Genomic DNA, 20,646 nt, shown 5'->3' with positions numbered 1-20,646 from the left:
CTGGGCACCCAATAGCAGGTTCTAAGAGAGACCCTGGCTAGTAGACACTTGTGGGTGTTGGGTTCAGGAAAAGCATTTGCTAATCTACAGTAGAACCCTTACTTTCTCCTTAACCCCTTAGGGGTACTGACTCAGGTGTCAAAGAGTATGTGAAAATAGGAACAGCTGAGTTATTCTGCTACAGAACTGCAAACAGGGCAGATCCTCTGTGGTGGGAATCAAGGAACCAAGTGCATGGGACAGGCCCAACTGCACTTGCAGCAACACCTGCCTCAGAGGCAAGGACATGCCCACAGTCCAAGGCCAACTGCTCAGGGTCTTCCTTGTGAGGCTCAGGTTAGGGCAGCCTCAGCTTCTCCCAAGCCTTTGAGGATCAAACCATCTCTGGACTCAGGAGCAATTGCTTCCTTCCAGTCTCCCTGTCAGGCCTTCCTCTGCTGACAATCCCTGAGATATGGTCCGCACTCTGTCTACAACACCTCCTTTCACTCTGCCTCTCCCTGGCCATCTCATCTACTCCTGTCTCAGTGACCACAGTGCTGACTCTCAGCAAACCCACATCCAGAGACTGAACTTTTCTCCCTGTGAACCCAGCTGTCCCTGGTATCTCCCCCTGGAAATCCTGCATCCAACATTGAACCACCAATTCCCCAACCTACTTTTCCTCATTGCACCCAGTTGCTGAGCCAGAAAACAGGGCAACTGTATTGCTACCTTCTGTTCCCCATTTCCCAAATCAACAAGTTCTGTCAGCTTATGCCCCCTCATCTCTGGAGTCTTTGTTCCCCGTGCCACACATTACCAGGTCTTTTAATTTCTCAGTCTCTCCCTTCATTCCCTCTCTGCACAGCAACAAGATACTTTCTATCATGAATACATTACTCCCCCACCAACACACACACCCAAAAGTCCACAGAGGAGCCTCGGTTGCTCTCAGGCTGGGCTGTGAGCTCTGCGTCTCAGCTTCCAAAGCCCTAATGAATCCTCTTAGGCTTCACTGTTGCCATGGGCACCCCAGACACTAGACTCAAGTCCTCCTTAACCTCCTACCTGTCTCAAGCCCCTCCCATGTAAACCACACCAACACTTTCCTTCTCCGCTGGTTCTTCCCTCAAAGACCAGTGGATACAGGAAAAGGTGGCCACCTGGCTTGTGAGAACTGCCCCTTGTCTGGGAATGATTTGGATAAAAAGAGATGGACCCCCCCATATCATGTGTGTGCTCTAGGACCCTGCCTCCTAGTCATAGCTAATTGGCCCAATGGTAAGTACTTGACCCAAGTTGGCCAGATTCTCTTGCCTGAGCACTTGAAATTTGGATTCAAGGGTTTGAGATTCCTAGGCATAGAGAGTCTCATCAATGCCCCTAAGTGACAGAGCACAAAATGCAATGCCTAAGCTCCAGTCACTAGGACCCAGTCAGCTGACCCTTTTTATTTTCTTACCATCATCCATGAACATTGTTTGTCTCTCCATTTATTTATTTTCCCACACTTTGTATTTTTTGTTACACATTCTTACATGCACACAATATAATTTGGTCAATATCACTCCCCAACATTTACCCCTCCCTTTCCTCTACTGATCCCCCTTTGATTTTCATGAGATCTACCCCACCTTTCTTTTCCTTTTTCCTATCAGTTGATCCTTTGATTCTACACAACAGCCAGGATTCTCCTCCAAACTCCTTTCTATTGTCTGCAATTAGATAAGCTTAACTCAGGTCTATCCCATCTTAAAACTGCCCTCCTTGCTCTTAAATCCCCCTCCAAAATCATGACCCTAACCTTTTCCTCCTCTTTGCCAAGATTCTTGGTAAAATCTTCCACATTAGTCTACTTCTTCACCTTTCATCCATTCACTCCTCAACCCACAGTAATTCAAAATACAACTCTCCCTAGGAATCTAGTATTACAGGGGGTTGGTTTCAGCAAATACCAAAATCCACAGGTGCTCGAGTCCTTTAAATAAAACAGCATCACGTTCGCATATAACCTGTGCATATCCCCCTTTATACTTTAAATCACCCCCAGACTATCCATAGGACCTAACCGAATGCCTGCCCCATTATTTCCTCCCCATGGATTCATCACAATACTTCTTACATGGCAAATGCAAATTTTACTTTTTGGATCTTTCCACAAATAGTTTCAACCCATGGTTGGTTGACTCCAAAGATGCAGAACCTGTGGATATGAAGATCTGACTGCATCTATTTAGCATCCATGTCATCAGAGAATCTGAAACTGTAACAAGGACTTGAGAGTCTTCACTTTTGCCTGCAAATGTCCAATAGTTAACTAAAAGCAGGATTAAAAACTTGGCATTTTGGATTTCAGGAACAACAGATCAGATTGATAAACATCTTGTGATGAATGGAAACTATTCCCCTCCGCAGGCAGCAACAACTTTCTTACAGGCAAGCCCTGACTGACGGATCCTGAGATAATGATGGAACAGACCACACCTGACCAGGATGGCCTGCTTTGCCAGCTGTGCAAACCCACCAGTCATGCAAATGCCCAATCCTTGCCCTCTTTTCTCTTTCTGTAAAACCTCATTGTCAGACGCTCAAAGACAGGGCTGAGATGCTTGTTCTCACTTTACCTTCCCAATATGTTCATATTAACTAAGGTTCCTTTCCTGCTTTTCACCTTATATTTCCATTTGGTTTTTGGGATGAGTAGCAGGACATGGCCTAAGACTCCAGTAACAAGACTAGAGAATAAGACATAAAACCTGGGGACTGAGAGAACTCACCGTCTAGCTGTGGGGAAAGAATGGTGAGGGGTGCTACAAGTTGTCCTGAAGACTAAAATAAAACATGGCCAGGGCAACATGGAGAAATTCACAGGGTGTGATTGAGAAAGATGCTCACCAAAAGTACCCTAGAGCAGGGAACCTCTAAGCAGTGTCTTCCAGCTGTGAATGATATGCTCCTTTCAGGAAAAATATAAATGAATGATGACTTTTTATGCTTATTCAAAATGAAAATAGATTTATTAATTGTTGTGAAAAACATAATATATTACAACCAGATCACCCACTTTATTGATAAGAAAGATATTCACTAGGAAACTTGGCACTGATTTCACCTGCTCAGATGCACCATCCGGGCACATCTGCAATGTTAGTAGGTGGACAGGCAGGCCCAGGGGGCCTGTGGGCTAGGATTTTCATCACTGTCAGAGGGGACTTAGAGAAGGATAGGGCAACCCAGGCCTAGGAACAACCTGAGCAAAAACTTCATCTAATTAAGGAGGGAGTAAAGTTGGGGAAGGCAGAAGAAACCAAGAGACCACGGAGGCCAGTCACAGAGGACCTTTTTCTCCATACTCCTATGGTTGTTAGGCTTTTCCCAGGTACAGCAAGGAGTCATTTCAAGATATTGAGCAAGAGAAAATCATTGTCACTTGATGGGCAGTGTCAGGAAGGGGAGGATTGCGTTACTCCTGCTCAACCTTTAAGTCCTTGTCCCCTTACTTTTTGGATCTTTCCACACATAGTTTCAACCCGTGGTTGGTTGAATCCTCTGTCCCTGAGGTTTGAGGCTCCCATTTAGCATCTGTTGTCCTTAAAACTGCCAGGCATGGAGGGAAGAAGGAGTAACCATAGATCGGGGCTCAGAGGGAGAAGTGGTCCCTGCTCCCCTCGGTCTCCAGCTCACCAGCCGCAGGCTGAATGTAATTGTCCTCAATGAAACCATCATCATCCTCATCTTCACCCGCCTCCAGGCGGCTCCCATGTCCTGCTCTGGGCAGTGGGCGGTGTTGGTAGCTGGCATGGTAGCGGCGGCAGAGGTGGAATTTGGCGGCGAGTGCAAGGAGCAGAGAGAGAACCACAGCCCCCAGCACAACCCCTACCAGCACAGGCCATGCCCGGCCCCCAGTGCCCGGTCCAGGGGCTTCGGCTGACACTGTCGGGAGCTCTGAGAGCCACACCCCGGCTGCAGAGAAAGGACAAGACAGGTGGGAAAACGGAAAGGAGTGTGGGCAGGGTCCTTCCCCCAATCTCAGCAGCTCAGAGAACCCACCCTCTCCTCACCAGCACCCTGTCACTCACTCTGGTTTGCCTCGCTCATGGAAGGGCCTGATGACGTCAGTGAGCCTCGACCTCTGCCAGAAGGACAGCCTGGGCCTCTGTCCTGGAAAATACAAAGAGGTGTGGGAGTCAGGGACAGGCAGGGGGTGCATATTCCAGCTCACACAGCTGTGTTAGGGGATGGCACAAATGCTGGGGCCTGGACGACTCACCACATCACTTGTCCATAGAACCAAAGAAGCTGAGTACGCAGAAACTGGCTGTACGTTCCTAAGGGCGTAAACATTACCTCCACCTTGTAGAAGAGGAGGCTGAGGTCCAGACACGAACTCAACCAAAGCCCTAGGATTTGAACCCAGGTCTCTGACACCACAGCCCAGTCCACTATGCTATTTGGCTAAAGATCGAACATGGGGGCAGAGGCTGATCCTGGTTTCCAAAGATTGGACAAGAGCAGTTCTTTGGAGCTACCTAGACACAGGGCAAACCACATGAGAAGGATGCAAGTGTCACCCCAGGTGAGGGACCCCAGATGCAGCCAGGTAGCCCTGCACCCCTGCTACCACACCCCAGCTTTCCAGCAAACTCTGTCCACTCATCTCTACCCACAGGAGGCCCACACTGTCCCCAGAGGGAAGATCACGCCTGAGACTAACTATCGCAACAAGGACCTCCTGAGTCAGGAAAGGCTGCAGATGAGAGCCACCTGGGCAGGGAACCTGCAGGAGGAACACCTGAATCAAAGGTGTGTGGGGAGCCACACCTGGACCTGCAGCAGAGCTTGAGGAAGAACACCAAAATCGGGAAGTACCCGGGGAGGGACAGCTAGGGCTGGGCAGCATCTGCAGGTGGAGCACCTGAATCAGAGGAGTCCCTGGACAGAGTAGCCAGGCTAGGGAAGTACCTAGAAGGAAGCCCTTAGTGTAGGTGTGTTTTCAGTCATGTTCTTTAATACGGATAACCGAGTGGCACCCTCGCCCCTCATGTCCAATCTGCCATCAAGCCCCATCAGTTCTTCCTTTAAATATCTTGAATGACCTACTCCTCCCCTCCCGCAAGGGCCACTGCTATGTCCAAGCCACCTTCTTCTTGCACCTCTTGCCATAATCTTTTAGCCGTCACCTCTTAAATGATCTTTCCCCACTTCCAGTCCACTCCACAGAGCCCACATGGACTCTATCACCTACTTAAAAGCCCTTCAAAAGCTCTCCTTGCCGCGCAGGGCTGCGGGCTGATGGCCAGCACATCTTTCCGGGTCTTGCAATCAATGCAGGGCGGGGCCCCCAGGGCAAACTCTTCTTCCTCTTTGCCACAGGTCCCTGTCCACACTCAGACACTCACACACACACTCACTCACCCACCCACCCTCTCCTCAGTTTTTTGAGTCTCCATCCCTCAAGGCCAAATAAGACCACCGTGCCTGTGAGGTTTTCCAAGGATCCCCCCAGGGGCCCCTGCCCTGTCCTGCTCAGGCAGTCACAAGTTAGAACCAGCTATTTCCAGCCAAGCAGCTCTCTGGGAACAAGGACGAGGCTGGCTGACCTGCATCAGGGTGTGTGCGGGCAGAGCTGGGCTTCAGCGGCTCAGAGAGCTCATGAGATGAATGGGAATGGGGGCCTGGGGCAGGGAGGGAAGGACACATTAGACAGGAAAGGCACATAGTCATTCATTCATTTGCAAGCATTTCTTGGTTGCCTGCTGTGTATCCGTCCCCAGACCCCAAGTCCCCCCAAATAAGAGTTTGTTACAGTGAAATGATTTGAATTCAATTAGACTTTTCTCAGATTTTACTCCTATTCCTTTCCTCCCCACCTTGTTTCTGTGAATTTTTCCCAAGGAGACACACACACACACACACACACAGTCACCCTCCCACCTCAGGTCAGACAACCACACACCCCTCTGATCTGCACAGACACACCCCTGCCCTGATCTGTAGGTTCCTTGCTGCTCCCAGGAGCATCCGGCAAATCGACAGAGCCTGGGTGCCCTCGCCCATGCCCCCCAGTGTCTTCCCCCTCTGCTCCCACCTTCAGGAACTGTGCACAGTCCGTGGAGGTGGCTTCCGGCTGGGCCGGCAGAACCTGGACAGGTGGGCGGGACAGAGTTGCCACTTGACTCACCTGGGGAGGCGGCGGGCGGGGCGGAAGCAGCAGGGGAGGGAAGGGGAGGGTAAAGGAGGGCTGGGCAGCACTGGGCAGCGAGCAGCACCTCCCACAGGGTGGGCTCATTCTACATCTTCCCAAGTTTTCATGGGGACAGGCTCACCCCCACCCCTAACCCAGAGGAAGGTCCAGAAGGCCCTCGTAGAAGCAGACCTCAGCAGGCAGCTACTCAGACTGGTGGCCCTGATAAACAAGTAGATTTCCGGTGACGGGTACAAAGTCCAGAGCTGAAGGGAGCTTTGCAGGCCAGTGAAGGAGGTGGGCCCCGAACTGCAGAGGAAGGGGGAGGGTGTCCTTCCCAGGAAAAGCCAGAGGGACCAGACACTCTAAAATTTCCTGCAAGACTGTGTGTGTGTGTGTGTGTGTGTGTGTGTGTGTGTGTGTGTGTGTGTGTTTTTACCTGACTTGGGCCTTCATCTGGATCTCAAGGTTCCTGTGACCCTGCCAACCAGACTCTGGACCTCTCCAGGGCTGTTCCTGTTGTGGAAACCACAAGACGGCACTTAGAAAGTAGGAGAAACCAAACTTTATTTAACGCCAGCAGGCCCAGAGGAGATTAGCACTCCAAAATTCTGAGCCCTGATCCACAGTTTCTCACAATATATTTAGGTTATTTGACGTCATCTTAGACCCATCCTATCATTGGGGCTTTTTCCTCTTTTTTTAAAAAAATTTCTAATCTGTGCAGCTGAAGGCCTTGTGCAGGGTCTCTAACATAAAGCATGCTCACAGAACAGATAAGAAGAAACAGGCATCTATTACTTTTCAGGAGGAAGTAGTCAGACTCTTAGTGCAGTTAGGGGAGGGGAACTGACCTCTTCCCCAGGCATTGAACCCTTACCATAATGTTTTTATAATTTCATTTCACAACCAGATCTGATTTTGCCACCACACTCCCTCTTGCCTTGCACCTCATCCCTGATGCCTCCTTGTCCTTCAAGATCCAGTTCAGGGGTCACCTTCCCTGAGTCCTTGCGTCCGGTAAGCCTGCCCGTGGCGCCCAGAGCACACTCTGTGTCACAGCATTTCTCCCACCAGCTTGGACGTACTTCTCCTTGGGCTGCATCCCGATTAGCGCAGGAGCTCTCCAGGGTGGGAGACAGGCTCTGGGGAGTCCTGGGTTTCCAACAACCAGCACGGTGCCTCAGGCGAGTTGGGCTTTGGAGGGGGCAGAGGAGGAGGAGGATTACCTGGGTTTAGGCATGAATGTGCCAGAATCCACGGGGACAGACAGGGCGCAGCTGGGGCAGGGGCTGCGGAGGGTGGTTGCAAAGGGGGTGTTAATTGAGGACATTGCTCGATTTAATTACAAAGGGGCAGGGACGGAAAGGGAGGAGGGACAGGGAAGTTTAATCAGTAACAGGCCCATGAGAACAGAAGTGTATTTTTACCTTCTTGAGTTCTGTTAAAACCTTGAGTGCCACTGCATCCCACTTGCAGGCCCAACTAATCCAGAGGCACCTGTGGCTTCTCCACACTGACTGTCCCCCTGTCCTGAAGCCTTGCCCGCCCACAGGGCCTGATCCGGCTCGTCTTGCCTATGGCCAGTGTGGGGCCAATGTGAACAATCAGGCTGCCTTCCTTAGATTTTCATAACAAAGTACGCTGGCATTTTCCCAGCTGGCACTGGGCCTTCCTGGTGGGGGCTGCGCAGCTTGTCCCAGGACAAGTCCTTTCTGGCTAGCGTCTGTAATGGCTCACCTTTCCTTGCCAAGATCTCACAATCTTGCGAGTCGTGTTTAACAGGAACGAGGTGGAACTGTGCTGGAAAGCACAGGCTTGGGGGTCTTGGGATGGAGGTCCAGCTCACTGCCAGTTGCCCCTTCCCACTTCTCCTGCCTGGTCTGGAGCCCACACCAGCAACGCCGCCTTCCCCAACCCCGGCTTCCCCTGCAGGCTTTGTGTGCCTGGTTCTTTTCCTGGGGCCCTTCTTCCCTCTACTGCACCTCCAACCCCTCCCCCCACACCTGCATCTTCTACCTGGTGAATTATTCTGACCAGGCCTCCTCACCTGGCTGATCCCAGCTGCCCGGCCTCTCTGTCTAAAAGCCTTCCTTGAAACTCCCTAGTCTGGGTGACATGCCCTCCTCCAGTCCTCCTGCCCTGTGCCCACAGTCCTTCTCCTCACAGCCCTGACCACTCGACCACCCAGTGCTGTGATTTTCTTTTTAGTTTCTCCCACAAGCCTGTAAACTCTGGGCATGGGGTCTGGGTCTGTCTTAATTCTCATCAGATCACCAACTCCAAAATGGCAAAATAAATACTTATGAAATGAATGAGAGGAAAGTCAATATTATCCCGGATGGGGCAAGAGGCACCAGGAAAGGTGGCTTTACTTTATTTTTGAAATAAAGAGATCACAGGATTCAGCAGGACCTGCTGGCACACGCCTGTAATCCTTACAACTCAGGCTGAGGCAGGAGGGTCTCAGGTTCAAGACCAGCCTGGGCAAGTAGCAAGACCCTGTCTCAAAAGAAAAATTAAAAAGGACTGGGGATGTAGCTCAGTGGTAAAGGAGGTCCAGTCCTGCAAAAAGAAAGAAGAAAAGAAATCATAGGATTCAACAGATCTCCGTAGAACACCTGTCATGTCCCAGGCACTACATTTTTTTAAAAGGAGATATTCATATAACATAACCGAATTCACATGATATAAAGTTCACCCTTCTTCAGGTCTGTCACTCATAGCAGCATGTCCGTAGCACTGGGCAACCATAGCCCTAGCTCTTAAGCACTCTCCTCACGCCAAAAGCATACCCTTGCCCAGTAAGTAGTTGTGCCCTGTCCCCTTCCTTCAGCCTCTAGCAACTACTAATCTGCTGTCCGTCTCTATGGATCTGCCTGTTCTGGATATATCACATCAATGTCATCACATTGTGTCAGCCTCTTAATAGACTATTTCATTTGATCCTTATAATCAGGCTAAGAGATAGATGTTAATTATCCCCTTAACAGACGAAGAAAATGAGGCTGAGAAGGCAATTGGCATGAAATCCTGGAGAAGAAAACAAGCAAAAGGTCCACACATCCATCTGTCAGTCCTTTATGGAAAGAATATTTCTTGAATGCCCATGACAGATTCATAGCCAACCCGTCCAGCACACATTGTAAAACAGCAGAAGGCAACCTGCTAGATGCCCACACAACATGGAGAACAGAGAGAAGGCTGGATATCAACATCCACTGGCTCTTCAACCAGGAGCTCTGATGTAGTGAACAACCTTTACAACCTTCCATGACAGCCCTGACAACCACATGGTCTGCTCTGAGCAAGCTGCTGGGAACAGAGTTGGTGTCACTGTAAAGCTTTCGTTCTGATGGGGAAGGTGGACATGACACAAAGAAACAAATAAGACTATAGCGGATGATGGTGAATGCTATGAAGAAAGTCAAATAGCTTCATGTGAACATGAGAAGATGCTGCTACTTTAGATGGTCAGAAAAAGAGGGAACCCACTTAAGAGGGAACATTTGAGCTGGGATCTAGATAGATCAGAGTAAGATAGCAGCAACTATGCCAGAGTCTGGGGGAAGAGCATTCCTGGCAGAGGGAACAGACAGGAAGACACTAAGAAGCGGGAGTGTGACTGGCTTGTTCATGCAACAACAAGGAGGCTGGGGTGGCATGCAGGAGGGAGGGTGGAGGGACAGTTGGTCCCCTGCCCCTGTGGGCTTCATCCACTGCTGGTTTGGCCACAGCAGGCCAGGACAGAAGCAGAGAGGCAAGCTAGGAGGCTGCTGCCATCAACCAGATGTGGCCCGCCTGGGGGAAGACAGGTGACATGGCAGTGGGGAGAAATCCTCGGGCTGCAGATACATTTTAAAGGTGATGCTGACAAGACTTGCTGACTGTGGGGCTGGAGCAAAAAAAGAAAGAAATCAAGAATTTGGGTCTGAACAACTGGAAGACGGAACCGTCATTTACTAAAGGAGGAAGACTCCGGGAGGGACGGGCTCTGGAGGGAAAGTGGGACCTGAGACATCCCAGTGGCTACTAAGGAGGAGTAGCATAACTGAGCCTGGATAGAACACACTCTCGAATATGAGAACCAGCAAAATGCAGATGATTTTTTAAGTCAGGCATCTGGGTGAGATCCCCAAGGGGGAGATGAGAGAGGCGTGCTGGGGAAGAGGCCAGGAAGAGAGGTCCAGGTGGGGAGGAGAAGCAGGGAAGCGTCCAGTGCTGCAGGAGGCATCCTGCCCAGAGAAGAAAGCATTTCAAGAGCCAGGGTTTGGGGAGCTGTGTCAACTAACATGCGGGCTGAGAAGCAACCTTTACATTGGCAAAGTGGACGTCACTGGTGACCTTGACAAGAGCAGCCTCACTGGTGTTTGGAGGACAAATCAGGTTGGAGGAGAGCTTGAGAACACAAGCAGAGGACGTGGAGGAAGAGACCACTCCTCCAAGGAATCCTGCTATAAAAGGAGCCAGAAATGGGGCAGACACTGGAGAGGGGTGGGGATCAAAGGGGGAGTTTGGTTTTGTTTATTTGTTTGTTTTCCTTTTTTTAAGGCTAAGAACCATTAGACCATGCAAATACGGCTGGTCCAGAATCCAGGAAAGACAGAAACTTGAGGATGCAGAGGGAAGACGGAAAGGACAATGCAAGGCTGAGTCCTTGAGAAATCGAGAGGGTGGGGTCAGGTGCCCGGAGTTGGCCTTGGACGGGAGCAGCAGAGTCCTCTGAGTCACAAGGGGAAGGCGGCCTGTGCAGGTGAAATATGGCAGGTCCGTGGCAGGAACCTGAGGAAGTTTGGTGGCTTCTGTTTCTCCAGAGTAAGAAAACGTGATGGCCTCAGCTGAGATCTGAAAAGCAGGGAGGAGGCACTGAGATTGGCCCAGAGAAGAGAAGGTGTGAATTCATCATCCCAGACGAGGAAGAGAGGGACCCAGCCACGTAACTGGCTTGGGGAAGCATCAGGGGCCTCCGCAGGGCCAAGGGGCGCGGTCAGCCGGGATGGCTGAGCAGTTTTTATTTTCCAGCCACCTTGAGTGTGGGTGGGGAGAAGATGGAGAGAAAGATTTAGCCAGGATTTGAGATTTGTCGTGAAAATATGCCAAAGAGAGAGAGGGGCACACACCCACTCACACAAAGGGAGCCTGCTGGAGTCCAGGGAGTTGTTGTAACCAGGGGATCTGGTCAGGATAAAGAGGGAGGTGGGGATGAAGAGGGGCGCACAGAAAAGGTGGCAGGATCCATGAATTTTAGGGAGACTGCTGGTGTCCCGGAGAGCAAAAGTGGAAAGATAGGAGGTGGCGGACGGAAACTGAAGGTACACAGGAGATGCAGTTCTGATTTTTATTTCCCATGGTACTGGGGATTGAACCTAGGGGCACTTTACTACTGAGCTACACCTCCAGCCCTTTTTATTTTTTCTTTTGAGACAGGGTCTCACTAAATTGCCAAGGCTGGTCTGGAACTTGCTATCCTCCTGCCTCAGCCTCCTGAGTTGCTGAGATTACGGGCGTGCGCCACCACCCAGCCGGGGATGCAATTCTTGAAAAGACAAGTCCTAGGAAATGAGCCATGGCGTGGTCCTGCGGTGGGGCTGGCAGACTAATGTTGGGCTACTCTTATCTGAAGCGTGTGGTTAACCTTCTGGGTCAGGGGTCTAAGGATAACATTCTAAAAAGTCTATTAATAAATAACAAAGCTAGCGTTCAAACCCAGTCTTCTGACTCTAAGTGTCTTAGAGTCACTTTCCAGCAGCTGTGTCTCCACTCTGATGAGTAAAATCTCCCGTCAAGGTGTTCAGTTCCTCAGTCATGTGGAGAGACAGATAATAATCTCTTCCCTTCAAAGATGTGATTTTATTTCTCCAAAGAAAACTTGGGGTTCTGCCACCTGAATAGGGAACAGATGCTGAGCAAGCAAAAGTCTGAGGAGCCCTAAATTCCCCACCCCCATCCCCACCAGGCACCTTCTCCATCAGACCCAACCCCCCCCTTAAGAAGACAGAACTTCTTACCCAGGGGTCTTAGGTTTGGGGTAGTTGCAGAGCCCCTTCGAGAAGCCATGAGAGCAAGAAATGTATGTGTGCACACAGTCAGGAATATGTGTACAGGCCTGGCACTAATAGATGCTCAGTCAAACTCGTTGCATAAATACATGGTTAGAATTCACTTGCTTGCTTCAGGTTCAGAACTGGGATCAACCCTTTCCACTCTGTGCAAGGTCCTCTGTTCTAAGGTACTTATGTTCCATGCTACTTTCTTTATGAGTCCCTGGAGGGAAGCCACCCATTTCCCATGCTTCCAATCTCTTCCAAGCCCCTCCCTGGGACTTAGAAGCATGTTTATGAGGACAGAGAACTTTTCCTCCTCCTTTCCTTTTTTTAATTTTTTATTTTTACAGACTGCATTTTGATTCATTGTACACAGATGGGGTACAACTTTTCATTTCTATGGTTGTGCACTATGTGGATTCACACCGTGTGTGTAATCATACATGTACATAGGGTAACGATGTCTGTCTCAGTCCACTATCTTTCCGTCCCCCGCCCCCTCTCCCCTCTCATTTCCCTCTACACAATCCAAAGTTCTTCCATTTTTTTCTTATCCCCCAACCCCCATTTTCTCCTCCTTCCAACTTTCTTTCTTTGGTACTAGGGAATTGAACCCAGGGGCACCTAACCACTGAGCCACATCCCCAGTCTGTTTTTGTATTTTATTTAGAGACAGGGTCTTGCTAAGTTGCTGAGGTGGGTTTTGAACTTGCGATCCTCCTGCCTCAGCCTCCCGAGTTGCTGGCACTACAGGGGTGCACCACCATGCTCAGTTCCTTTCGACTTCCGCCCTCCCAGGAGGCTGACCTTTTTTCACTCCCGATCTGCTTCCTGGACATATCCCAGTATTCATTCACCCCTTCCAACGTGCCTTGATGTTTGATGGCAACAAGCCCCCAACCCAGTTATCACTAAGAAGTTAGTTTGTGAGATAAGCTCAAAGGATATGTCCTCAGCGGAACCTCCCAGGAGACCTGAGACCAGGGCACTGTTCCAAGACCTCAGCTTCTAGGGCTTTCTCACTTCCTGAAGACAGATGAGCCTATCCAGGGCCCCAGGCCCCATGAAGCCCTGAAGATGAGCTTACACCAAGCCTCTTACATCCCCAAGCACACCACCCTGAAACTCCAGTAAAATTACCTCATACAGTTGCCACATCTGACCCAACATCCAGGTTCACGGACAACCCTTCCCCAGGTCACCAGCTTTCCCTTACCATAGCTGACATATAACAATAACTAGACAGCACACGTGCACAGGGTAGCGATACAGCAATGTAGGGAAGGACATATCTCTGGGGTAGCCAGGCCGAAGGGAACAGCTGAGCAGGCCTGGAACCTCCTTTCCTTGGGGACACCAGGTCCATGCAGGTGGCCAGAAGCGGTAGGCCAGCTGGGCAGAGTGGCCCACCTGATTGTCCCCTCCCAGCCCTGCCTCCTGGGCCCTTTGCAGTAGTAATAGTCATCTCTGCCACGTTGCTGCTCTCTTACAGCTGCCCTGTTAGGAAGGGGAAAGGACTGGGCATTGGAAGTCCACCAGAGACCCCAGGGGTGTTGCAGTGGCTCCCAGGCAGAAGTCACCTGGTGGCAGGCACCACTTAAGCCTGAAAGGAGACCGTCTCCCCGTTGGGGGTGAGAGGCCCTCACCTGCATGTGGTTGCAATAGCTCAGAAAGTAGCCCCTCCTCAGGGTGGGGGCAAGGGCTGGACAGGTAGAGCATCGCTATGCTGTCAGGAAAAAGGGGGTCAGAAAAGGGTGGAGTTGGGGCGCTACCTTCAACCTCTCTCTCTCGCCCCTGTGCCCCCATGGGGAGTGCTGGTGGACTACCTCTTGCCCTCAGACGACCAAAGAGCAATCCGCATGTGCAGGTCCTGAAAGAATGGTGTGACCGTGGCCATGGCGGCAGTTTTCCCTCATAAAATGTGCTTTGTACGCTAAGCAGGCTTGCCGTTGTTTGAGGCAGAAAGACAATCAGCCACTTGTGTCCCTGTCACTGGGTGTGCTATTGGTTCTAGGATTTCAGAGTGACCTGGTGTAACTTAAAATCCATGCCAACCCATCTCTCCTGGTCTGCCCTGACCTTTTACAGGGTCCCATTCCATCAGAACAGCACAGCACTAAGCTCATTTTTTTTTTTTTTTTTTTCTAGAATAAACTCTCTAATGCTGTCGGAGTGCATAAAGATGGGTTTTCTTAGATCGCTTTTTGGAGGCGGCATTGCAGAAGGTAGCAGTCTTCCGGTGGGAGTAACTTTCAGGGAGTTTCTTACCTAGGCAGTACAGTCTAAGGGGCTGGAACACAGTCGAGCTCTCTGGCTGTGGCTGGAACTGTCTGGAGTCAAAACTGAGCTCCACCAGGTAACAAATCTGAGGGTGCATCAGTTTCCTCATCTGAGAAATGGGGATAATAATGAAAACTGTCTCAGGAGCCCGAGAGTCAGGAGGTGCAGCCTTCACCTTTTCCTCACACGTGCTAATGTTCAGTCACTCTTCGCCATTGGGATTGAGGTTTGTTGGTGCTCTAGCATAAGATTGTTTACGTTACTGGGTAACTTTCATCCTGACCAAGGTCAATAGAAGTTTGTTATGCTTTAAGTAAGTCCCAAGCTTCAAACTGCCTGAACCCTGTGTGGGGTGTTGATTTCAACTCCTGGCCCCACAACACTCCTCGGAACCAAATGGCCTTTGTCAAGCAGTTTGTATAAAGGGACTTCATTCAAAGCCTTGTTGAATTAACTGGGCTTCCTTTAAATAAAGGCTTGTTTTTAGAAGCTTTCTTTTTCTAACAAGGAAAAGAACACAATGGATTCCAAGTAATCTACAGTCCTCATCACAGCTTGTCACAAACACCTGGCACATCTTTTCAGACCAGAATGAAGACAGACACACACTCACTCACTTGCTAACTTTAGGGCACAGCCTCAGCCTAATGTTCCAAAAGCATTTGCTGACAAACTTCCTCTCACTTCAGGTTATTTCCTGGAAAAGCAGCAAAAGTTGTTCTTAAATTGACAATACGGCTTTAGTTACTGCTGAAGTTAAATGAAAGTACCATAGCTACCAATCAGTAACCTAAACAAAACTTTAAAAATTCCTTTTTTCTAACCAACCCTCCCTCCCCCAAAAAAAGATATATATATATATTTTTTCCTTTCTTGCTGATCAACACAGGAAGTTATTTATTGGTAAAGTTGATTTCAGTCACAGGTAGAACTCAGGACTATCTGATCAACAAGTTGTTTATTTTAACCGAGAGTCAACTTCATAATGTTGTCTGGGCAATATTTACTTGGTCCTTCAAAAAGCAATCGCGGCAAACAGCAAGGAGAGTGAAGTCACTGACAGAATATACAGAGACACCAGCATTGGGGGTTGCACATAACAAAGGAATAGCTCAAATGCTTTTCAAAATATTCTAGGAGGCAAGACACAAGGGCACGCTTTAGGAGAAGACAGGAATGTAATTTGGGAGGGGGGAAGTCATATTGCAACTACCCATTTCCTTTTAAAATCACTGAACAGAACAAAGCAGCATTCAACTTCACTTTACTGACTACATAGTTTATAAACAATAGTTTTGCTTAAATCCAAGAAGCAAAGATGGGACTCTCACGTTGTTTAATTAGAAAAATAATTGCATGGACACTCAGGTGATCCACCCCAGTCTGGCAGGTTTTCTTGGGAGGAGTCTCTGTTACTTAGAAGAGGACCAATCTGACACTGATTCAGATGGTCTTGATGACAGTTTTGTTTTCTTTTGGTGGCACTGGGAATTGAACCCAGAGCTATATCCCCAGCCCTTGATGCCAGTTTTGAAAAGGGAAGAGATTCAGTCTCTTCCCCAGACAGCTTCTTGATCCAACCAGAAATTTCACCAGTTTTTTGTGTGTGTGTGCATAATTTGTATGGCAATTTCACCCAAATGGACCTCAACTGCACCCCGATTTCTGCAAGAAGGCTAAGGACCTCCTCTTCCTAGACGATTAAGTCAAATTCATAGACATTTGCAAGAGTCCCCTGAATGTCCCCACAAATGTTCACGTGTGTTCTAAAACCCTAAGAGCAGTTTAAGACGCTGCACAAAAGACCAAAATGAATGTTGTAAGAGGAATATATCAGTTTGCAGTCTGAGTCACCTATTCAGGGAGACCAGTGGAATTTGGACTATCAGGTTTTTCTGTCCCTCTGGAACCTTAGGGTCACTTGGAGAACAGTGGGCCCAATCCATAGGATTTTACTTTCTAAAATGAAAGACAATTGAAGAAAGTAATGCTTTGGTTTCCAGCTGAGCACTCCTCCTTCCAAAGTGGAACTTAATACTACAACTGATAACCATGCCCCTGAATTTTCTCATGTAAAGTGGAGCATTTCTTGCCTTTTTTCAAATGGAGGAAATAAATGTGAAAAGTTGAATTGTCTTTCAGTTAATTTTATCTTATTTTCAAATAGGTAATACAGATCAGAGAACAGAAAAAATATAAAAGATACACCGTGATAATTCTCACTCCCAGTCCCCTGCTCCCATCTGCCTTATTCCTCTTACCCCGGAAGTACTTTTATTCACTTCTGGTGTATCTTTCTCAATTTTCTTTATGCAAATACAAATAGTATGAATATATATGCTTATTTTTTTTCTTTCTTGGACAAAACCTTACATCCTACATACACTGTTCTGCCTGTTGTTGTTTTCACTTACTAATTAGCATGTCTTGGAGAACTTTAAAAATCAGTGCATAGACTTGGAGAGTTTCTTCAACAATTTTACAACCACAGAATATTTCATTTTATAGCTACATCACAGTTTATTTAACCAGTCTCCATGATTGACACATGGTTGTTTCCAACTACATACAATGCTACAGTGAGTAAACATAACATTTTATGCAGTGCAAGTATATTTGTAGGAAAAATTCCCAAAAATGAAACCATGAATCAAAGGGAACACATGCTCGACATTTGACTGATATTCTCAAAATGCTCTCCATGGAAGTTATACCAACATGCCTTGCCAAGACAGTGTTTTTGCAATTGATAAATAAAAATGGAGGTTAGGAAGTTGTATCTTGTATTACACTTCCCATAGGAGATGTTGAGCATATTTTCATATGTTAAAAGGTCATCTGTATTTACTGTTCTATAAATTTTTTTTTTTTTTTTTCATTTTGCAGTGCTGGGGATTGAACCCAGGGCCTTATGTGAGGCAAGCACTCTACCAACTGAGCTATATCCCCAGCCCCCTGTTCTATAAACTTTAGAATCACAACCATTTATCTTTTTCAAAATCTTTGCCCATTTATGTATGGATTTTAGGTGGTTTTGATTTCTAATTAGTTGATTTTTAATCTGCAATGTCAATCACAAATTTTTTTGTGATTACCTCTTAGTTTTTACCTTTTAGATTTTTTTTTATTTGAAGTAATTTTGATTAACAGTTTATTTTCAGATCTGTTCATTTTCAGTTTTAGGAAGGTCCACCTAACCTAGTTATAAAGCAATTTGTTCCTGTTTTCTTTCTGGTTCTTTTGTGGATTTTGTTATGTTTAAATCTTCAACACATGAGGAGTTAATCTTCATAAGCGATATAAACATTATTTATTTTACACATAGTTACCCAGTTATTGCAACACCATTTGTTAAAAACCCAACTTTTCCCACTGGTTTGAGATATTACTTTTTACTAAATTCCTGCGTGTATTTAGTTCCATTTCTGGATTTTCTCTTCTGCTCTATTGGTCTATTTGTGTGCCAGCACTGCATTGTTTTAATCATTGAGATTTTAGATATGTTTGCTGTTTCTGCCAATATTGTGGTAAAATAAATTGTTTCATAACCTAGTCCTTTAAAGCATAGTCTCTGTGAGTCAGGAATTGGGAAAGTCTCATCTGGGTGGTTTTGGTTCATCCAGAACCAGTATTATCTAACCATTATTGTCAGAGAGTAAATAGAAGTGGAACAGTGTTGGAGGGGACAAGAGAGGAGCTGAAGCAGCTGGAGTTGACCAAGTTCCCTTTCTCTTCATGCCTCAAGACTTTTTTATGTGGTCTCACTGCATAAGCTATCCTGAGCTTCCTCACAACATGGCAGCTTCAGAGAAGTCAGACGATTTACCTGGCTGCTCCAGGTTACAGCGAAGTGCTCCAGGAACAAAGTAGACGGTCCCCCTCCTTCACTGACCTAGCTTGGAAGACATGCAGCACCATGCTACCTGCATCCTTTTGATTACAAGTGAGTTATAATCAAATCCAAATCCAAGAGATACGCCCCCACCCACTCCCAACACACACATGCGCACGCGCGCGCGCGCGCGCGCACACACACACACACACACGACCAATGTTGAGCTTACATTGTGAAAAGAACATGTGGAAAGGGAGATACTGTTGTGACCAAACATGGTGACATGTGACCATATTGGAAAAACATGCACCCATATATCGATCTCTTTCAGAGTTTTCCTGGCTATTTTTGCCAGAAGAAAGCACACTACTTTCAAGTAGCCCTTTTAGAAACCTCATACTCAAGGTGAGTTCACTTATAATCGTGTGCTAATGTTTTATCATTTTCATAAGGTAAATTTAGTTCTAAGTATGGATAAGTTCTTACTTAGTTCTTCTTACTTTCTTCTCCTTTTTTTTGTACTGGGGATTAAACCTAGGGGCCCATTCACGCTAATCCCTGGCTCCACCACTGAGCCATACCCTCCAGGCCCTGTATGTGATTTATTTCTGAAAGTGTGTGTGTGTGTGTGTGTGTGTGTGTGTGTGTGTTAAATCAAACAATAGGCATGAATATTGTATGTATTCGGTGAGTGGAGAAGGTAGGTTCTCAGATAAAAAGCACTGTCCCTGATCCATGTGGCAAAGGATTGAAGTTGGAGACATCCTTATATAAACACAAATAATCACACATAGAAATATTTATAGATATTGACTTGTCAGCTGAGAGAGCCTAGAAGCAATGGCATCCCAGTATCAGTGAGTACACCTGAAACCCAGATTTTAGTTTCTAGTACTATTCTCAAAGGAAGGAAACCAGGGCTCCTGGGAGAGATGGATGATTCTAGGACTTGGATAGGAAATATGCAAGATGAGTCTGGAGTATCTTATTAGTGCCAAGAAGTAAGGAAGTGCTAAAGAATAAACAAGAACAACAAACTACATTTATGGGGAAGGGGTGTCAGAGGGACGAAGGAGCCAACTGAAGTCCTCCTAATTACCAGAACTAGAACAATTTGAGCAACAAAATAAACTACTATTGGATTATACCCAAAATATGAAATAAATATCTATGAGTCTGCTGTGATACAAATAAATAATAAACTAAATAAACAAGTGGGTGAAAAGAGATAAATCTGTCTTTCAGAAGAAATAAATAACTTATGGAGTTACCTTACCTTCAAGGGAGGGGAGCATAAATCCCAGACCTTAAGTATGGGTTGAATATAATAGTGACTTTCTTCCAAAAGTACAGTATGGAAAAGGAGGGGGGGAAAACAGTAATTCTACAGTGGAGAAACCTGACCACTACTACCTCAGCCAGGTGACCAAGGCCAACATCAACACTGGGTTTCATATGAAGGGATAAAAATGGCACTTTGACTCTATGATCTTCCTCCCAAAAGTCTAATCATGAGGAAAACATCCCAAGTAGAGAGTCATCCTACAAAACATTTGACTAGTGCTCCTAGGGAATCCTGAGAAATTCACAGCTAAGAGGAACCTAAGGAGACATGACAACTAAATGTAACATGATATCTATGAGTGGGGCGTTGGAACAGAAAAGAGACAGGAAAACTGATGAAAACTTGTGAACAATTGACTTCAGTTATTAATAATAATTATTAGTTAATAATAATATCAGTTCATTAATTGTGGCGAATTTCCCACACTACAATGTAAGATGTTAATAATGGGTACCTGGGTGCGGGATACCTTGGAACTCTCTACACTATCTTCTCAATTTTTCTGTAAATTTAAAATTGTTCTGAAAATAAAGTCCATTTAATTTTTTTAAAAGCACCTCCAGTTCAAGAGAACAAGATGCACAGGGGTCTATGGCTGTGGCATGGGCCGTGCCAGCCATTGCCTCTTCTCCCAGTGTTCTGCTGTCCAAGACCGAGGGAGCTCAGCCAGGCACCCTCAGCCATATCCAGAGTCAGGGTGAAAGTTTAGGTAATTCCTTGTTTTTGTTTTTGTTTTTTTTTTTTGCGGTGCTGGGGATTGAACCCAGGGCCTTGTGCATGCAAAGCAAGCACTCTACCAACTGAGCTATCTCCCCAGCCCGGTAATTCCTTGTTTAAACCTGGCATGAGGGAAAGGGATATTTCTCCCAGGATCACTATTAGAAGTACACACTCGGTGGGCCTTAACCAGTCAACCCTTGTCCCTCCATAGTAAGCTCCCACTAGCCTCTACCCATTCCCCAGCAAGGTCTGCTAT

The 20,646-nt window shown here is 47.2% G+C and overlaps 1 protein-coding gene across 1 annotated transcript; it reads right to left on the bottom strand.

The window, feature by feature from the left end:
• Nucleotides 1-2,980: 2,980 nt before the first annotated feature.
• On the bottom strand, nucleotides 2,981-6,341 carry C1H1orf210 (chromosome 1 C1orf210 homolog). The gene is made up of 3 exons (XM_047564137.1): nucleotides 6,164-6,341; nucleotides 4,062-4,143; nucleotides 2,981-3,945 (listed from the first exon to the last, which is right to left on the bottom strand). Exons 1-3 carry the CDS (start codon nucleotides 6,269-6,271, stop codon nucleotides 3,623-3,625), a joined length of 513 nt encoding a protein of 170 aa, XP_047420093.1. The 5' UTR covers nucleotides 6,272-6,341; the 3' UTR covers nucleotides 2,981-3,622.
• Nucleotides 6,342-20,646: the final 14,305 nt, after the last annotated feature.

The sequence above is a fragment of the Sciurus carolinensis genome, chromosome 1 (assembly GCF_902686445.1).
Source record: "Sciurus carolinensis chromosome 1, mSciCar1.2, whole genome shotgun sequence".
NCBI lineage: Eukaryota > Metazoa > Chordata > Mammalia > Rodentia > Sciuridae > Sciurus > Sciurus carolinensis.
Note: the sequence above shows the minus strand (reverse complement) of the source record. Positions and strands in the feature narration are given on the sequence as shown.

Bases quoted from the DNA above. Each gene is read 5' to 3' on its own strand.
- C1H1orf210 (XM_047564137.1), bottom strand. From the start codon at position 6,271: ATGAGCCCACCCTGTGGGAGGTGCTGCTCGCTGCCCAGTGCTGCCCAG. The intron at 4,144-6,163 runs GTGAGTCAAGTG...TGTATTTTCCAG, and splicing joins CCCGCCCGCCGCCTCCCCAG to GACAGAGGCCCAGGCTGTCC. The intron at 3,946-4,061 runs GTGAGTGACAGG...CTTTCTCTGCAG, and splicing joins CATGAGCGAGGCAAACCAGA to CCGGGGTGTGGCTCTCAGAG.